The sequence below is a fragment of the Protopterus annectens genome, chromosome 8.part1 (genome assembly GCF_019279795.1).
Source record: "Protopterus annectens isolate FY-2018-M chromosome 8.part1, PAN1.0, whole genome shotgun sequence".
Lineage (NCBI taxonomy): Eukaryota > Metazoa > Chordata > Ceratodontiformes > Protopteridae > Protopterus > Protopterus annectens.
The window spans coordinates 91,082,817-91,101,595 of NC_056742.1; the positions used below are offsets into that span (position 1 = coordinate 91,082,817).

The 18,779-nt window shown below is 42.2% G+C and overlaps 1 protein-coding gene across 2 annotated transcripts in view; it reads left to right on the plus strand.

The window, feature by feature from the left end:
• Nucleotides 1-18,779, plus strand: part of GALNS (galactosamine (N-acetyl)-6-sulfatase) — a 1,207,745-nt gene that overhangs the window by 919,390 nt on the left and 269,576 nt on the right. For both annotated transcript variants that reach the window (XM_044081696.1, XM_044081697.1), the window contains exon 12: nt 5,943-6,064. In XM_044081696.1, the coding sequence (XP_043937631.1) occupies nt 5,943-6,064 (122 nt within the window). The remainder of the gene's footprint in view (nt 1-5,942; nt 6,065-18,779) is intronic.

The window sequence follows — 18,779 nt, forward strand, 5'->3', positions numbered from 1 at the left end:
GGGACATTGCTACCCCTTCCACTGAGGTGTTAGTCCGAGCCTCACTGAGGAGATCAGTCACCAGATCTCCCTCAGACTCTTCCTGCAATCCACTACAAATGCTCAGTACAAGGGCCTCTCTGTCATGGTAAGGTTTCATCATGTTAACATGGTACAATTTGTGCCCCTGCCTCCTGCCTAGCAGTTCCACCATATAGTTAACATCACTTACCTTTCTTACCACCTTGTAGGGTCCCTCTCAAGCTGCTTGCAGCTTGTTGTGTCTGACAGGAATGAGAACCATTATCTGCTGCCCCACAGCATACTCTCTCTAGCTCGAGCATTCCTGTCATACCACACCTTTTTCTGTTGTTGGGCTTCTGCCAGGTTCTCCTGGGCCAAGCCCATGAGTTCCCTGAGCCTTGTCCTGAGGTTTAGGACATATGCCCCAACAGACTCCTGGTGAGATTCACACTCACTTTCCCACTCATCTCAAATTAAATCTAGAGGTCCCCTCACCCTATGCCTATACGGCAACTCAAAGGGTGAAAAACCTGTGGATTCCTGGGGAACCTCTCTGTAAGCAAACAACAGATGGGGCAAATATTTGTCTCACTCCCTCTTAAACTGGTCTGCAAATGCCCGTAGCATGAACTTGATTGTAGAGTTTAACCTCGCAACAAGACCATTAGTCTGGGGATGGTATGGGGTGGTCTTCAGGTGCTTCACCCCACAGTGCTTCCACAGACAAGCCAGCAGGACTGACATGAAATTGGCACCTCTGTCAGTCAGTATTTCTTTTGGGAAACCTACACTGCTGAAAATCTCTAACAAAACATTTGCCACCTTTTCTGCCTCAATTGAGGACAGAGCCACTGCCTCAGGGTATTGTGTAGCATAATCTACTACCACTAGGATATACTTTTTCCCTGTGGAACTTGGGGTACTCAGAGGCCCTACAATATCCATAGCTACCCTCAATGGCTCCTCAATCACAGGCAAAGGCATCAAATGTGCTCTCACATTGTCTCCTGCCTTACATACCTTTTGGCACTGCTCACAGGTCTTGCAGCACCCTGTTACATCTCTGGAAATTTCAGGCCAATAGAAGTTCTGCATAATATGTCTCTTTGTACGTTTTATGCCCATATGACCTGCAAAGGGAATATCATGGGCTATGACTAGAAGTGCCAGACGGTTGGCTGTAGGCACTACCAACTGCTGTACTCTCTCACCTTCTAGCCCTCCCTCAGGGGTCTACTCTCTATACAGTAACCCTTTGTCCCAGTATACAGATTCCCCCTTCCCTTGAGAATCAGGTGCTTCACTAGCTACCTGCCTCAGGCCTTGCAATGTAGGGTTTGAGAGCTGAGCCTGTCTCCACTCTCTCTTTGTAACCCTTCCTAGCCCCCCTTCCACAGGAAGTCTGGCATCCTCTGACAGCAGTGCCTCACTGTCAGCCTGGGTACTACTACTCACCTCTACCTTTGCAGTCACTCTGTCCAAGGGAACATCAGTACCCACAAGCAGCTGTGGTTTACCTCCAGTCTCACCGCTACAGAGTAGCTCCCTCCCTGAAGTAACCAACTCACCAGTCCTGGCTACGAGTATGCAGCCTGTCTGGGTCTTCCCCCCCAGGCTACCATACCCACATGCTTGTCTCCTAGCCTGACTGCATGTAACTGCATAAGCACATGGTACTCCCTCATCCAAATCCTTCCCTATCAGGACATCTGCAGGATGGTGGTTTGGTACCCTTGTTGTTTCAAGACAACCTACTATTGGCATTTTGTCTTTCCCACTTACTGGCTCTCTCACCCTTTGTTCCCCACCTTGCCTCTGTAAACATCTTTATGCCACATGGCCCAACTGGTTGGATTCAAAACATTTAACCCTAGGTCCTGGATGTATACCTAGACTAGTGGCTTCCCCTGTTACTGGCAGATTCTGTTGGGCCAGTCTGTGCTGCCCACCATGGGTTCCTTTAGACCCATGAGCAGTACTGGGGGTCCCTTTTCTGTGCAGGGATGCCCTGCTTGCTAGGTATAGGTCTCCCTTCTTCCCCAACTCATCTGAAGTAGCGCATTGTCTATCAGCTAACCAGATCCTTATGTCCCCAGGCAAAGTGCTAAGGGCTTCTTCCCTCACCAAAAGGTCTGCCAGCCCTTCAAACGTGGTGACCTGACATCCACTCACCCACCTATGAAAATAAGTGCTCAGTTCAGCAACATATTCATACACACTTTCATCTATGCTCACAAAACGTTTTCCTATACGTTTCAGGTGTTAGCCTAAAACATTCTAACAAGTGATTTTTAACAGCATTATAATCAAAATATTCACATTCAGCAAGCTTAGATAACACAGTTACAGCTTTACCATGGAGTAAGAGGGTCAGGAACTGCACCCAGAGCCTTTGGTTAACATCATACTGTTTACATACCCTCCCAAACATATGAATGAAACTATCAAAATTACCCCCCCTCTTTAAACTGCGGAAGAAATTTACTGACCTTTTGTGCTTTTGGGGTCCAGTTACTCCCTTCCCCATTACCTCCATGACTCTGGCGAAGAGTCAGCATCTCCCTTTCGTGCTGCCTCTCCTTTTCCGCAGCTTCCAGGTGTAGCAGTTTCTCATTCTCCTCAGTCTGCAAACATCGCAGTTTCTCCTTGTCCTCACTCTGTAGATGCCACAGTCTGCTTCTAGTTCCAAATGCCTGGCCTACAACTCAAGTTTCTTTAACTCCAGATGGATTTTTAAGTCCTCAGCAGAAAGGTTGAGCTCTCCATTATCTGAGTGTGGTACGTCTCCACTGCCAGTCTGACCGTCCTCCTGGTTGCTGTTTTCTGATGCAGCTGTGACCAAAGCTGCAATCAGGTCTGCCTTAGTCAGCTTTCCATGCACCAGTCCCCTAGCCTGGCACATCTCAGCCAGCTGGCTCCTTGTCAGCTTTCCGTACGCCTCTGCTGACATGCTGCCTGTTCTCCCTGATTAAGCTAACAAAAGAAATAAAACAGCTGTGATCTGAACTTATTCACTGCGTGGCTGATTTAGAGTACAAAACACCTTCAGTAATCACTGTACACAAGCTACATGAATTCACTCTGCCCACACCACTACAAGCCAGTTAGTATTTGCCAACCAGTTAATATGTGGTGTGGATATCCCACCACTGCCACCAATAAATATGTGACCCCCGTCCACTGGCCCAGCAATCAAGGAGCCTCCACTGACTGTGATCTCTGTGTGCTCTTGAATGGCATTGACTTCAAGTCGCAGTACAGTGGGGATTGGGGAATGTGCCTTTTTCCCCAACTGTAGTACAGTCTTGGAGGTGGTATCTCTTTCTGTATACCCCAACCCGACCCCCATGTGCAAAAATGGGAAAAAGGTGGTGTGGATGGATGGATATGAGTAATTAGCAGGGGGTGTGAGGGTGCAGGGGGACTGATCATCACTGGGAACATAAACAGCCAGTAGATCAACAGCCTCACAGAGTCTCTCTTTAAAAATGTCTATGGCTGTTCCCTAGCCTTGCAGTAAAATGATGGTAGGCCTTAGCTATGGAATGTAACACCTTACGTAACCAGAGATAATTGGTTTAGTCTCTGTGTACTTGCTACCACCCCCTCATACAGAAAAAAAGTTAGTTTTATCTTTTGAATTCTACTGCAGACTCATATCAAGAACAATTGCATTTTTCATACTTATGTACCTTCCCAGAAGAAAAACAAGAATTCCAGGTTGAAATATATGTAAAAAAGAAACATCTTCCATTTTATCACCATGCTGCATCATCGTTAAGACAAAGCAGTTAAGTATTTGAGATTTTTCATTGCACTGTTGCATTCTTACTAACAGCTCAGTCATGGTTTTATATACAGTCCTAACGGTTGCTCGCTCATAAGGGAAATTGTATTTTACTGTGTGTGTATTTATTATCCTTTCCCTATATGGACTCCCCTCACTGGTGTTAGTGAGGATTGAAGCTCTTTGATTGCTGGGCCAGTGCACGGGTGCCACACCATTTAATATTTTTAAGGATATCAGCCCCTGGAAAAACTCATTCTCAATATTTGCTTTTACACTGGCAATTCAAATGTAGTCTCTCAAATGACCTACAGATGTCAGTGTTTATGCTGAGTTTACTATGTGAATCCCTGGCAAACTACCACACAGGTCACTCTGAGACATCAGATTTTCCCTCTTTTTCAAGAATGCTTAACTAGCTGTCATCTTTGTAAAAGAAGTACTATTTATATGATATGATGCACAATATTAAAAGTACATGTTCTTATACTATGTGGCCATCTCAGGTTTCAGGTTTAACCTTTTGACACAGTTCCTGTCAAAAAACTTAAAAATTAACTGGAAAACTTAGGTGTGGGTTGGGGCTAGTTCAGAAGATCAAAATTTTTAAATGCTGAAATTCCTATCATCGACATTTTAAAAAATTGAATGGCATTGACTTCAATCACAGTACAGTGGGGATTGGAGGATGTGCCTTTTTCCCCCAACTGTAGTACAATCTTGGAGGTGGTATCTCTTTCTGTATACCCCAACCTGACCCCATGTGCAAAAATGGGAAAAAGGTGATGCGGATGGATGGATATAAGTAATTAGCAGGGGGTGTGCAGGGGGACTGGTCATCACTGGGAACATAAACAGCCAGTAGATCAACAGCCACACAGAGTCTCTCTCTAAAAATGCCTATGACTGTTCCCTAGCCTTCCAGTTAAAAGACGGTAGGCCTTAGCTATGGAATGTAACACCTTAAGTAACCACAGATAATTGGTTTAGTCTCTGTGTACTTGCTACCCCCCCATACAGAAAAAAGTTAGTTTTATCTTTTGAATTCTACTGCAGTCTTATATCAGAACAATTGCATTTTTCATACTTATGTACCTTCCCAGAAGAAAAACAAGAATTACAAGTTGAAATATATGTAAAAAAGAAACATCTTCCATGTTATCACCATGCTGCATCGTCGTTAAGACAAAGCAGTTAAGTATTTTAGATTTTTCATTGCACTGTTGCATTCTTACTAACAACTCAGTCATGGTCTTATATACAGTCCTAATGGTTATATCAAATAAGAAGTGTGCTTGGGTTGTTGGGGGAAAGCCAGAAGAGAGTGATGTGACATCAGAAATAGGCATGAGCCAAAACTGCTTCAGACATCATTGATTTGAGACTTTCTTTGGAATATCAAGTCAAGTTTTTGAAAGACACTTAAATAACAGTGTGAAAACAACTCAGTAGAGATCAACATAGATCAAAGTCCCTAGCCTGAAGTTCTGCAGTGAGACAGAGAGAAAATATATGTCAGTATCTCTGCAAGAAGCAAAATCAAGAAGGGGGGATGACTGTGATGTGACCTTTCATATGTCTGTTTAAAGGCAGAAAAAAAGGAGATTGGTGTGTTTAAAATGTACAGAAGTACGACCATGGCATGATTGTGGAAGGGAATGAGGTAAGTAGAAATGAAGGGGAACACTGCTGTAAAGAAAGTGCAACAGATGCACAGAACTGAGTCAGAGGAGGGAGTAGAAAACACAACTGGTGATATTCAGGAGCTTGAATTATTGGAACTGTAGCAATATCTAAATGCTAGAGATTATTTTGCAGAGTTTGTAATAAAACAGTTTAAATACTTTTAATCAAATCACATGACTTGCTAAATCTCAATGAATTAACCCTTACTTCCTCAGAACAATTTTGTAGTTCTCCCTCTCATTCATCCCAGGGGAACTACAAGGGTTTAACCTTACCTGCCAACAATATTCTCTCCAATTTAATAAGCAGAGATTTGAGACTCTACCACTTGCTCTGTGTTCAGAGCCATACCTGTCTATTCGAGGATGTCAGAGTATAGTTTTTCTGCTGTACATTGCAAAATACTTGTTTTTTTTTCTCAAAGTTTAGTGCATTTTTTCCTTATACAGCCTTTTTTTTTTTGCAGGGGATCAATTTCTGCCCAGGACAGAACATTTCTGGAGTCACCACTCATGACCAGCGAGAACACACACTGCAGCCTCTGTTATTTCACTTAGGGAGAGATCCAGGAGAAAAGTATCCAATCAAGTAAGGGTCATGGGGGTATACAGGAAAACATGTGGTGTAGCTGGAGTCAAATATACCAGACCTCTTTCCTCAATGTAGAGCATCTAATTATGTTTTATTTCGGTTACATGTGTTGTTTAATTCACCAAGCAGGCAGAGTCATTGCTTGTGTGTGCCCTATTTACAGACTTGGAGTAGGTTTTAATGACTAAAGATATCTAAGAGCCTGTGAAAATGCCACTGTGCTTTGTAAGACATGTCTTGGAACCTTCGACATTTACATGAACTAACATTAGAAGTCAACCCAAGCTAGTAGTAGTTCAGGGCTGTGCCATGCTCAAGCCACTGGACTGGCATATCCTAATCCTAAAATGGAGCTGTAGCTCGATTCACCCTGCCTAACCTCATAGATGTCTTTCTGCATCTCCCCCAACCTGTTGCATTCTTGGCCTCCGATAGTGTGCTGTCTGACATTGCAGAAACCTAAACCTAGAGCCTATCTGGAAGAGAGAAATGGCCCTGGGTTTTGGTCCTGGCAATCCTGACTGGACATAGAACACTCAGTTCACTGGCTAAATATGCACTGCTGGCACTTTATCAGTGTGGTTTTAAGGCTGCTGTGCTAGTGTCCATGCAGTAGGAGCACTGTTATGAGACACAAATTATTAGCCATGTTAGCACTATCTTTTCAGCTTAGTGCATGTTTATTGCTGGTACAGTATTTCTGTAACAGGAAATAAACATAGCACAACTTCTCCAGCTGTGCCATCCACAGTGGATATAAAAAGTGTACACACCCCTGTTAAAATGCCAGGTTTTTGTGATATAAAAAAAAGAGACCACAATAATCATTGCAAAACTTTTCCCACCTTTAATGTGACCTATAACCTGTACAACAAAATTGAAAAACAAACAAATCTGTTAGGGAGAAAATATAAAAAATAAAAAACGTACAATAAGCTGGTTGCATAAGTGTGCACAACCTTAAACTAATATTTTGTTGAAGCACCTTTTGATTTAATTACAACATTCAGTCTTCTTGGGTACACATCTGCCATCAATTAAAGAGACTCTGATTAATCCCAAATAAAGTTCAGCTGTCCTAGTAGGATTTTCCTGACATTTACTCAGTTGCCTGCTACAGCAAAAGCCATGTTTCGCAGAGAGCTTACAAAGCATCAAAGGGATCTCATTGTTGAAAGGTATCAGTCAGGAGAAGGGTACAAAAAATGTCCACAGCATTTGATATACTATGGAACACAGTGAAGACAGTCATCAAAAAGTGGAGAAAATATAGGACAACAGTGACATTGCAAAGAACTTGACGTCCCTTCCAAAATTGATGAAAAGACAAGATGAAAACTGTTCAGGGAGGCTGCCAAGAGACCTACAGCAACATTGAAGGATGCAGAAATTTCTGGCAAGTACTGATCGTGTACCACGTGACAACAATCTCCCTTATTCTTCATATGTCTGGGCTATCTTACACAGAAAAACATCCAGGCCTGGATAAAATTTGCAAAACAATACATCATGTTTCCCAAAAGCATGAGGAAAAATGTGTTATGGTCTGATGAGACCAAGGTTGAACTTTTTGGCCACAATTCCAAAAGGTACATTTTGTGCAAAAACAACACTTGGCATAATCAAAAGAGCACCACCCCCTCGATGAAGCATGGTGGTGGCAGTATTATGCTGTGGGGTTGCTTTGCTTCAGCTGGAACCGGACTTTAGTCAAAGTGGAGGGAATTTTGAACAGTTCCAAGTACCAGTCATTTTTGACTCAAAACCTTCAGGTGTCTGCTAGAAAGCTGAAGATGAAGAGGAATTTCCCCTTTCAACATGACAATGACCCCAAGCATACATCCAAATCAACAAAAGAATGGCTTCACCAGAAGAAGATTAAAGTTTTGGAATGGCCCAGCCAGAGCCCAGACCTATATTCAATAGAAAATCTGTGGGGTGACCTGAAGAGGGCTGTACACAAGAGATGCCCTCATAATCTGACAGATTTTGAGCGCTTTTGCAAGGAAGAGTGGGCAAATAATTGCCAAGTCAAGATGTGCCACGCTGATAGACTCCTACCCAAGAAGACTAAGTGCTGTAATTAAATCAAAAGGTGCTTCAACAAAGTATTAGTTTAAGGGTGTGCACACTTATGCAACCAGCTTATTGTACGTTTATTATTTTTTATATTTTTTTCCCTAACAAATTTGTTTTTCAATTGAATTGTACAAGTAATAGGTCACATTAAAGGTGGGAAAAGTTTTGAAATTATTTATCGTGGTCTCATTTTTTTATATCACTAAAACCTGGTATTTTAAGAGAGGTGTGTAAACATTTTATATGCACTGTATGTGTGCCTCAGTGGAAGGAAGTTACTGTCCCCCTATATTTACCTGGGTATCTGGATAGAAGAGATGCTGCTTTGGAGGGCGGAGCATGATCAGTGCTGGTGTTGCAACCTTAATGTTGGATTGTACCATTGAATTAGTGAATGCGGGTTGCTGAATCAGAACTCACCCATTGTTTGGCAGGTTATGGAGAAGCTTTATGCATTGATTTATAAGGAGCCTTATTTTGTGTTTTGCAATAGTCTGGTATCCTTTAGGACTAACCCTCATTTCTTTTTGAAAGTGATATCAAAGTTTTCCTTAAAACAATGTGTTCCTCCCCTTGTATTCTTTTCAAGGACTGAAAAGAAGGAGAAAACATCTCTTCATGCCCTGGGTATGCATCATTAATTTAGGTTTTACCTGAAATACATGCACACATAACTAGCTCCATGGAGTAGAAGAATAAAGCTCTGACTGTGCCACTATTTGCCTTGACTGCCATTAGAAGCTGGCAAGAGGGATGGGAGTGAGTGGCCACTGTAGGCTTGCCCTCCTTCAGATGAGGTGGGCAGTTCTGGCTAGCCACATAGGTGACGTCTAGTGGGAACACTAGTTGTTACACCCAGTGGAGACTGCACCTACTGAACCCGGGCTGTCTGACTGCATTACACTCTAAGCCAAGTTGAATTTGGCTATGTGGTGGCATGCTTCTCTTTGAATGACAGCAATAGTGTAGCTTGGAAGAGCTACTAAGGTGAGACGTGGGTGGTCCCAGAGTCTCCTGTAGGACCAACCTAGTCCACTCCATACCCAACAAATCGCACTGAGGGAACAAAGGCTGATAAGGATTCAATGTCAGGGAAAAATAGGTCTTGGAGAACTCTCTAAAAATGACTGTGTTGAACAGTAACCTGCAACTGGGACTGATCTGACCAATGAAGGTTTGACAATGGGTAGGCTGTTCTGATGAAGGCATGCTTAAGTATCATGGTGCCTGTAGTGTGGGGGAGGGTACTTTTTGAGTGAGAGAGTTTGCATTGATGAACTGATGGAAGAGTTGTTCATTATTTGTTTGTTGAGGTGTAGGTTTGCCAGTTAATGGAGGGGTAGTTAGAGTAATGGTGTTTCAAACAATGGAAAGATACTTTGGTGTATTAAGATAAATTAAGATTTATTAAGTTATGTTTTACGCTTTATGGATGTCATGGATGTGGTTTTGCTGTTGACCAGAATGTGATATGAGGTCTCATTCACAGAGAGGGGATACAAATGAGTTCAAGGTCGTCTTGCTTGATTAATCTAGAGGTGATGACACTTTGGATAGAGACAGACACTCCGACAGCAGTGGTATTGCTGTTTATTACTTGAAGGATGAATTGAGTGGTAGGCAGTAAAACCTGCTAAATAGGGAGTGCTGTCACTGCACTGGAACAAAGTTTAAGTGACAAAATAAATGTCTCTGTTGTCTAGAGTCAGGAAAGTGTTGAGGTAAGGTATTTTCTTATTTGGGTTCGTAGCATTCAGCAGCACTGCACTGATATTTGAATGTGGATACACTAAATTGACAACCTGAATAGACTAACATTGCCTTAAAAAGGCATTATGTGGTTAGAGAATGTCTTAGTCACTGTGTGAAAGCCCTGAAGAGATACGTACAAACTGAACCTGATAAAGCAGGCTGGATGATACCAAACTGTTAGTCAGTTGTCTTTTGTTTTTTTGTGTTGGAGTGTTCTGCTGCCTACATCTCATAACCCCCTGATATATGACCCTCATGTATTTTGACTAAATCACTGTTATATGTAGTTAAAGGTATTGATAAACTGGAACCTTTTAATAGGAGACCATTTTGAACTGTGAGAGATGCATTTTCTTTCCAGTACTGTTTCACTACATTAAATTGTCTGCAGTTTGTTCATCTGCTTCAGTAGAAAGCCATCACCTATGAATATATGGTGTCAGTAGAAAGCTGTTCTTGGAGACCAGCAAAATAAGCTGAATCTTATCATAGGATATCAATTGCCTCATGTATGTATGTATTGGCATTGTCCATCAGATCTGCATTTAATTTGCGTACTTTCCCATTTTGAATCTCCAATACAGGATACAGATTATCTTGGGTGAGAGCTCAAGCATTGATTGCAGGTGACCATCAAGCTCAGCACAGGTTTATGTTCCAACTTCAGTTGAAAGTGTTGGTCTGTATTGAAACTATTAAAATGTTTACATTCCCAAGCAGGCCCAAGGCATCTTTGTCTCTGTTCAGGTCACTTCTCCGTCCTGGACAATAATTGTGACACATATGAGTTAGGTCTGCACTTCTCACCTTTCTGGGGATGAGATTGCCTCCAGTGCATATGAAGATAATCTGGCAGTTTCAGTTCTTTGCTTGAGTCATGTAACATCAACACTAAAGTGGATGGAAACTTATGTATTATTTGAGTGAACATTTTCTGCTGGGTCTGCCTCAGTACAAGTGGTGGTATTTGGAGAGCAAGTTTCAAGCAGGACGGATTCCAAACAGTTACCTAAAGAAAGAGTCCCTCCTCAGTAATGTTCAGTGGACTGGCTCAGGCCTTATCCTCTAGCTGATGACGTGTTAGAAAAACTTGGTTTCACTTTTGCTGAGTTGACATATTACATTGTTCAGTGTGATAGTGTTTTTGATTTTTATTAACACATTGTATAGTCTAGTGTTATGTTCCATTTCTGTTTTCCTGAGATGAGAACATCATAATGTAGGGAAACTACACACACAGAAATCCCTATTCTAAGACCAAGGGTATTCATTTGTTAAAATACTAAGGAACAGAGACACACCATAATTGTAGACTGCATGGGGTGTTGGATGTGTGTTGTATTTGGTAGACTTCTTGGGCAACAAGATTTGCGAAAAGCCAATTTTTGCATCAGTCTTACTAATCACACAAGCTCTAGCCAGAAGCATGAGTTTCTGCTGCTCAGACTGTTGAATGTAGTTGTCTCTCCACACCATTTAATGGTGTCTGTTGAGACATAGTGTCTGAGACCACTGTTTTGGCTTTTTCTCTTTAGTTTTGATGTGCAGCCATTTCCTTAACTTTTACTGCTAAGTAAATTGCAACTAACCTTGGTGCCTTGAGGGATTGAAATGTTCGGTAGAGCACCATTGCTGCAGCATTACTAAGCCAGTATGCAACTATGGATAGGCTATCATTAAGTTTGTGTGTGTCTTTTATCTAAACTGGAAATTAGGTACTGTGTGAATACTGCACTGTGTAGATTATTGTCCACATAAATGTCACCTTGAACTCCATGTTCTCCATTTCTTAACTGGCTCTCCTTCCACTTCTAGGGTGGGAAGTAGAACATCTCCTGGACTAGAGAGAGAGACTTTTAGGTTTTGTGTGCACAGATTGTTCCTATTTTAAATGCACTCGCAAATACAGTGCAACAAAACTGTGGCATCAGCATTTGTCAGTCCTGAATTTCATTTTTATGATCCCTGATGAAAAGTTTGACAGAACAAGGATCTTTATCACTATCCAAATTGCCAAGAAACAGGTCCTCCTTTTTCCACAGCATGCATGTCTCGGATTGATTACATACTTTATTATAATGTTCTTCTTTCTGTAACTTGCAGATGACACTAATGTGTACTAGAACTGAACAGTAGGTCTGAGTTTCGTGTCATTCATACTGCTTGCCTAGGTGACTTAACTTGTTCTTATCCTTCTGGACTTTGGTCTTGGTTTTACTGGAAATGGCATCAATCGGTACAGCACTTTTTGCTTCTGCAGCATTGCTTTTTAAGTCGGTTTACTATCTTTTTATGGCCTGTTACAGTCGCCTTGCTTATCAATTTCTCCATGGTCAGATCTTTAGCTAGCTGCATTGTTTCTTAAAAAACAGTACCCATCAGTTTGGAGACTAACCTATAATGAATTAGCTCATCACTGGGTGAATTATGATGCCATTCTTCAGCCGTTCCAAACAAGGAATTAATCAGTCAGCTTTTTCTGTGGCTAGCTGCATACACTCACTAAACCTCATTCACAAATTACTTAATTATTTTGGAAAATGAAAAACTATTCAAATGCATCTTTCATGATTTTATATTGCTTCCCATGTTAGTTAAATTCTTCCTACTCAGCACATTTGGTTAATTTCTCATGCAGCACTCTTCCAACATACTCACCTGATCGGTTTTGAAGTTTGGAGAACGCATGCAGATCATACTTCTCAACCTTTTAGTGCTAGAAATCTGGACAAAGCCTGACAAAATGGGGTTGGGTGGGGCAAAGGCCCAAAAATAGTGACAGATTTTAAATATTGCTTTTGTAAACTTAGAAAGTTGCTAAAATAACAGGGTTTGTTTTAACATGAATTTTTCCGAAGAATTTGAAGTCTGAAACTCAAATGTATGTCATTATTTAGTGACTTCAGTCTTTAGATTATCCCATTGATTTGCCAGAAACCCCCACATTTTATGAGGAATAGACCAAAAATCGTCTTCTTCTTTTGGCTTTTCCCGGTTAGGGGTCGCCACAGTGGATCATCTGTCCGCTCATGATTGGCAGTGGAGTTTTACGGTGTGGAGTTGCCAGCCCAGCGCCCAACCTTCCACAGAAGACACACACTCACACCTAGGGCCAATTTAGAGTGTCCAATCCACCTACTGCATGTCTTTGGGATGTGGGAGGAAACCGGAGCACAGGGAGGACATGCAAACTACACACAGAAGGCACCCCAGCTGAGAATAGAACCAGAAAACTTCTTGATGTGAGGCGGCAATGGTAACCGCTGCACCACCATGGCCGCCCAGGAATAGACCAAAAATATGAGGCAAAATCTGGACATTCTGCGAAAGTCTGGACAGTTGAGAGGTATGATGCAGATTACTTGCCATATGAAGTGTTTCAAACATTGATACGCACTGTTTCTTTTATAATGGTTCTGGGATAGGTGTGTTTGGTGAATGTGGTGCTTGGTAACACATCTGTCACTCCTGTCTTTGATTAGTCCCTAAATCACCACAGTGAAAGATCTCTATCAGCTTTATATCTCTTAGATTGTACCTGTCATAGTGGTGCATATGCTTAGTATTAATTGCTTCTCTCTCTCTTTTTTTTTTTGGCAAACACAAAGTATAACATCAACAGTACACACACAACTCAGGGTGAGCACAAGCACTGCTGTACTTGCCCCTAGTTTGCTCTACCCCTATACAGTGCCAAGACAGCTCAGCTTACGTATTGCAAGGCACTTGTTTACCAGCTTCCATATCTGGAATAGTAAACTGTACACCTCATTGATGGGATTCACTTCAGATGATTCAAAATGATGGTTCCCTTTAAGTACTTACCACGTCCCTAGGATCTTTTTATATGTTTTGGCCTCCACCCACTACCAGTGGTTAGTTATATACTGATGTTCCCTTGTCTGTGTGTAACCAGATGGAGTGAAAATTGTCATCACTGTGCATATTCTCATTCTGGCAGTAAGTGGGGCTTATTTTTTAGAATGCATTACCTCTTACTCCCTGCATCCTTTGCACAGTGTGCAGTGACTTTAGTTTGGGATGCATACATGTATCCAAAGGCATGCTGCTTCTATGAATATCTGTTAGCGTAGCTCCTTTATCCTTTGTTTTTCTTAGACTATGTGTGATCTTCACTGGGGATGTATAGCCAGCAAATTAAAGCAACTACCACATGCTGAGAGAAGACCTAACATGTTACTCAGTTGCTCTTTTTCTCTACCCTAAGCATATCTGTGCAGGTTTAAGTAGGATTTCTGAAGTGCATTCCTTATTTAGCCTCTATCGGAGTTCAAGTATGGCTTTATTTCTGGTACTTTTTATAAGCCAGAAAACAAGAGACTTGGTTTGGGAGGTTTTTGCTATGGTAAAGCCATCCATTTATCCACAACCCTTATTTTCTAGTTTTACACATGGGGTCTGTGTTTCACTTGAACAGTGACAATCATCTAGAGCCAGAACCATAAATTTATTGTCACATTGATTAAATGAAGTCCTGACTGAATTCACTGTTCCAGTATTCCTGGCATATGGGATGTCACCGGTGACATCCAGCTGAGGTAACAAAGCTTTATCTTCTCTAGGTCATATATCTGACACATAACCTCAGCTTGTATGCATTGAGATATATAGTTGGACCATATGATCCTCAGACTGTCTTGCCACCAGCCTGATCTCAGTTCCTGCATCCATCAGACCGTTCACCATTTGGTCATTGGTACCTTTGCTTTGATCATTGTCCAGATAAGTTCCCAATTGGGGAACCTTCCTTTTTACTTATGCTGTTTTGTTGAAAGTTGATAGATGTCAGCTAGGAGGGGTAAGTGCGAGTGTAGGCAGATTCTGTACAAGGACTTGTGTACCAAGTGATTTTTTTTTTTTTTTTTGCCTAGGCCCGAAACACTATCACAGATCTTGGCTCAGTCTGTCAGTCATTCATACCCAAAACCCTTTGGTTGAGGCTTTCCACTCTCAACACTTTTCTAGACACTCAGCATCTTAAATGCTTGGCCAAGTCCAAGATGGCCGACTTTGCATCCCTGGTCATCCCTATGCCACCAAATAAAAAACTAAAGAGACCTTGAATGGATCTGAACCCCAGCGTTTCTGAGTTTGACGTACCTGCTGAGTTTCCAGATCCTGTGGTAATTCAGGCTACTTCTCAGTTGCCTGTTACCGAGTCCCAGTCAGAATTCGGTATGGCTTCTGTGGGCCTGCAGACTGCTGGTACATCTGAGAAACCACTTCTCATCATTTCCGAAGATCTGCATGGTGTCCCTCAAAATTTAATTAGGGAAGATATCCCAGGTTCTCTAATAAAAGTCAAACAGGGTTCCAAACCACCATGTCTTATCTAGGTGGATGTCATACCTAAAAGGAAAAAACAAGACTATGGCTTCTCCCTCAGCAACTAGGGAAAAGGAGTGCATAAACTTCTCACAGAGGTTGTTCAAAACTATTATGTCTTTGAAACTCCCTACTTCGGGTCTTCACAACCACAGGCTACTCCTCAAAACCTACTCTGGTTTACTCATCTTCTCAGGAAGAACAGGATTACAACTCTAACCATTCTCTGGACTATTCCTCTCAGCTACATTCTCCAGGACAAATCTCTTCTGACAAAGAGGACTTCCTGTCACCGGATTCCCCTATTGAGATAGCTTTCTTTGGGGAGACTATACAGAACATGATGAAACACTTTGTATGGCAGTATGGCAGTCCATGCAGATCTCTGATGTTCAGAAGATATATTACATCCTCTTGGAGATGGGTGCCCCTGCCCCTTCTCCAATTCCTCCTGTCCTCGAGGCCTACCAGGGCACCTTTCAGTCCACTTCTTATGCACCCGAGTCTCATCCACCTGATCCTAATAGAAAAGAGAAGAATGGTTTTACAAGATGCCTGATGACCTAAAATACTTGTACAAGAATTCAGTGACAGAACCTTTTCCAGTTATTTCTCTCTTCAGATAAGCCATCTAAGCTTCTGCCCAGTGCTACTTCCCTACCTACAGACAAAGATATCAGGGCTGTGAATAGATGTGGAAAGAAGGTTTGCACCTCTGCTACCCTTGCCTTTATGGCAGTTAACTACCAGAGTGAAGTGACAAAGTGATTGATTTCTGTCCTGCATTCCTTAAACAAAGATAGACTGGATCATCCCACAGAAAGAGTATAAGAATTAAATGCATAGTTTACTGTTGCAGGCTACTCTAATTGCCAGACACAGCATGAAGTGCACTTACAGTGCTACGGATGCTTCTTCTCGGGAAGCTGCCACTGGGTCTGTTATTTGCAGATATGCATGTCTTCACGATCAGGCTATCTCTGAGGATTTCAAATCAAGAATTTTAGACTCTCCCTTAGATAGAGACTTACTGTTTGGTCCACAGGCTGCCAGTCTCTTCAAAACTGTTCAAAACTCTCCAACACCAAGGTAAGACTATGAAAGACAGCAGACAGATTCTGTTTTCCTTAGTTCCTAGATGCCATAGGAACTACCCATCTGAATCTACCTGCTTCATTAGAAGGAATCCGAAGACAGCTCAGAAACAAGGGAAAACCCCTAGGAAAATGTATTCTGAAAAAAAAAAAAACATAGGGAACCTCTAGTGGGGAGGCTTCCCTTAGGAAGCAAACATTTGTAACTACCTCTGCAGCACCTCTCTCCCTAACTCCAGTCCCATTACTCCTGTTTCCCAAAGAGTGTCACTCTCCCTGGCCAGGTGGGAAGCTATTACCACAGACAAGTGGGTCTTCTCCATCATCAAAGATGGTTATACCATATCTTGAGAATGTATTCCTCCTCTGAAAGGTATGTCACTGCCTACTCAAAACCAAATAGCCTTTCTGGCCCTGATTATTCAAGACCTCTTCAGTCAGGGCATCATCCAGCAAATCCCAAAGGACTTCATGGGAAAAAGGTTTTACCCCAGGATTTTTATGGTTCCCAAAAAAGAAGATCAGCGGAGACCCATTCTAGGCCTGTCTCTCTTAAACAGTTACTTGTAGGTACCATCTTTCATTCACCACAAGCTTTCTTACTGTCTCTAGATCTGAAAGACACCAACTTACAAATACCTATTTTTCCTTCTTGCAGGAGATTCCTCAAGTTTTCCTCTGAGTTCTCACATTTTCAGTTTAGTGCTGTGCCTTTTTGTCTTTCCCCAGCTCCAAGAGTGTTCACAAAGTGTCTAGCTCCAGTAGTAGCTTTCTCTGACACTCAGGGAATCCAGATTTTCCACTACATGGACTACCTATTGATCTAGGCTGTCTCTCTCCAGAAATTCTTCTTCAGCATCTACACTTCATCCTCCAGCTTCTGACAGGCATGGGTTTCACTATAAACTACAAAAAGTCCCACATGGTCCCTACGCAGGATCAGTTTTTCCTGGTTTGCAAACTGGACACAAAGAAAATGCATGCCTTCCTCCTCTATTTTTTTTTCCCAAAATCTCTTCTCCTCAACTCATTGCTCAGCAAGTGAGATGCTAAGGACTTTAGGATTCATGACAGCCACTATCACTATGCTCCCCCTGGTCAGACTTCACATGAGAAAATTCCAATGGTACCTGAAATCTGTGTGATCCCACCATTGGCCCCCTGGACAACCTGACTCACTTCCTCCCTTATCTTGAAAAGTAGCTGCTTTGGTGGAAGGGACAGGTCATCCTCGATCCAGGACTGCCATTCATACTACCTCTTCCTCTTTAACTGGTTTACACAGATGCCTTAGACAAGGCCTTGGGCGTATAGACAGAATCACACAGAGTGCAGGGGAAATGGTAACCTTAGTTCTTGAAGTAGCATATCAGTCTGAAGGAAATAAGGGCTCTTCTGCAAGTTCTTCAGATTTTTACCCACCTCTAGAAACCCAGGCCACTCTAAATGTACACAGACAACATCACAGTCATGTGGTAAATAAACAGGGAGGACCAGGTCTTATCAACTGTGCAGGTTAGTACAGGAGGCATGGAAATTAACAACCCAAATAAACGTCACACGCACAGCCACGTATGTCCCTTCCCAGGACAATGTGCTAGCAGACTCCCTGGAGGACCCATGAATGGAATTTGAAAAGAGACATTTTCTAGATGATCACCCTTCATTGGGGCACTCAGCAGATAGACCTGTTTGCATCACCAACCAACCATCAGCTCCCCCATGGACCCTTGTCTCATAGCCTGGGGGGCAGATGACTTTTCCTTCCAGTGGACAGGGAACTTCCTCTTTGCTTTTCCTCCACTGCCGCTTCTTCCAAAACTCATCTCAAGACACAAAAGGAAACACCCAAACTCCTTTTACCGACACATTTTGGCTGAGGCAGCATTGGTTCTCAATTGTTTCACTTGCTAAAGGGAAATAGGTTCATAGATTAGTACTAAGCTAACTGCTCTTGCAAGCCATTTTAAGCCTAGCCAATTATCCCTTGTGAGACTCAAACCCTGCACCTTGTGTTTGTGAGGCAAACACCTTAACCATTAGGCCACCCTCCCAACCCCAAGAGGAGAATCCCTCTTCAACTGGATCTGATAACTCAGCAAAAAAAGGATTGCTGCTCCTCCCAAATCTTCCATCCCTCAACTTGACCCTATGGATTATAGGATTTTAATTCCTCAAAGACACCTCTTTCCTGAAGAATTTGTTCAAGTCCTTCAAGAGGCCAGGAGACCTACTACTAGCAAATCTTGCATAGCTAAGTGGAAAAGGTTTTCCTATTGATGCCACATAGTCAGACCCAGTCTTATCACAAATTCCTGCTGTACTGCAATATCTCTGCAAACTACTTTAATCAGGTTTGGCCTACTCTTTTACTAAAGCTCACTTGTCAACTATCAATGTCTGCGTGTCATCAGAAAGGTGGTCAGTCTTTCTGAAAGATT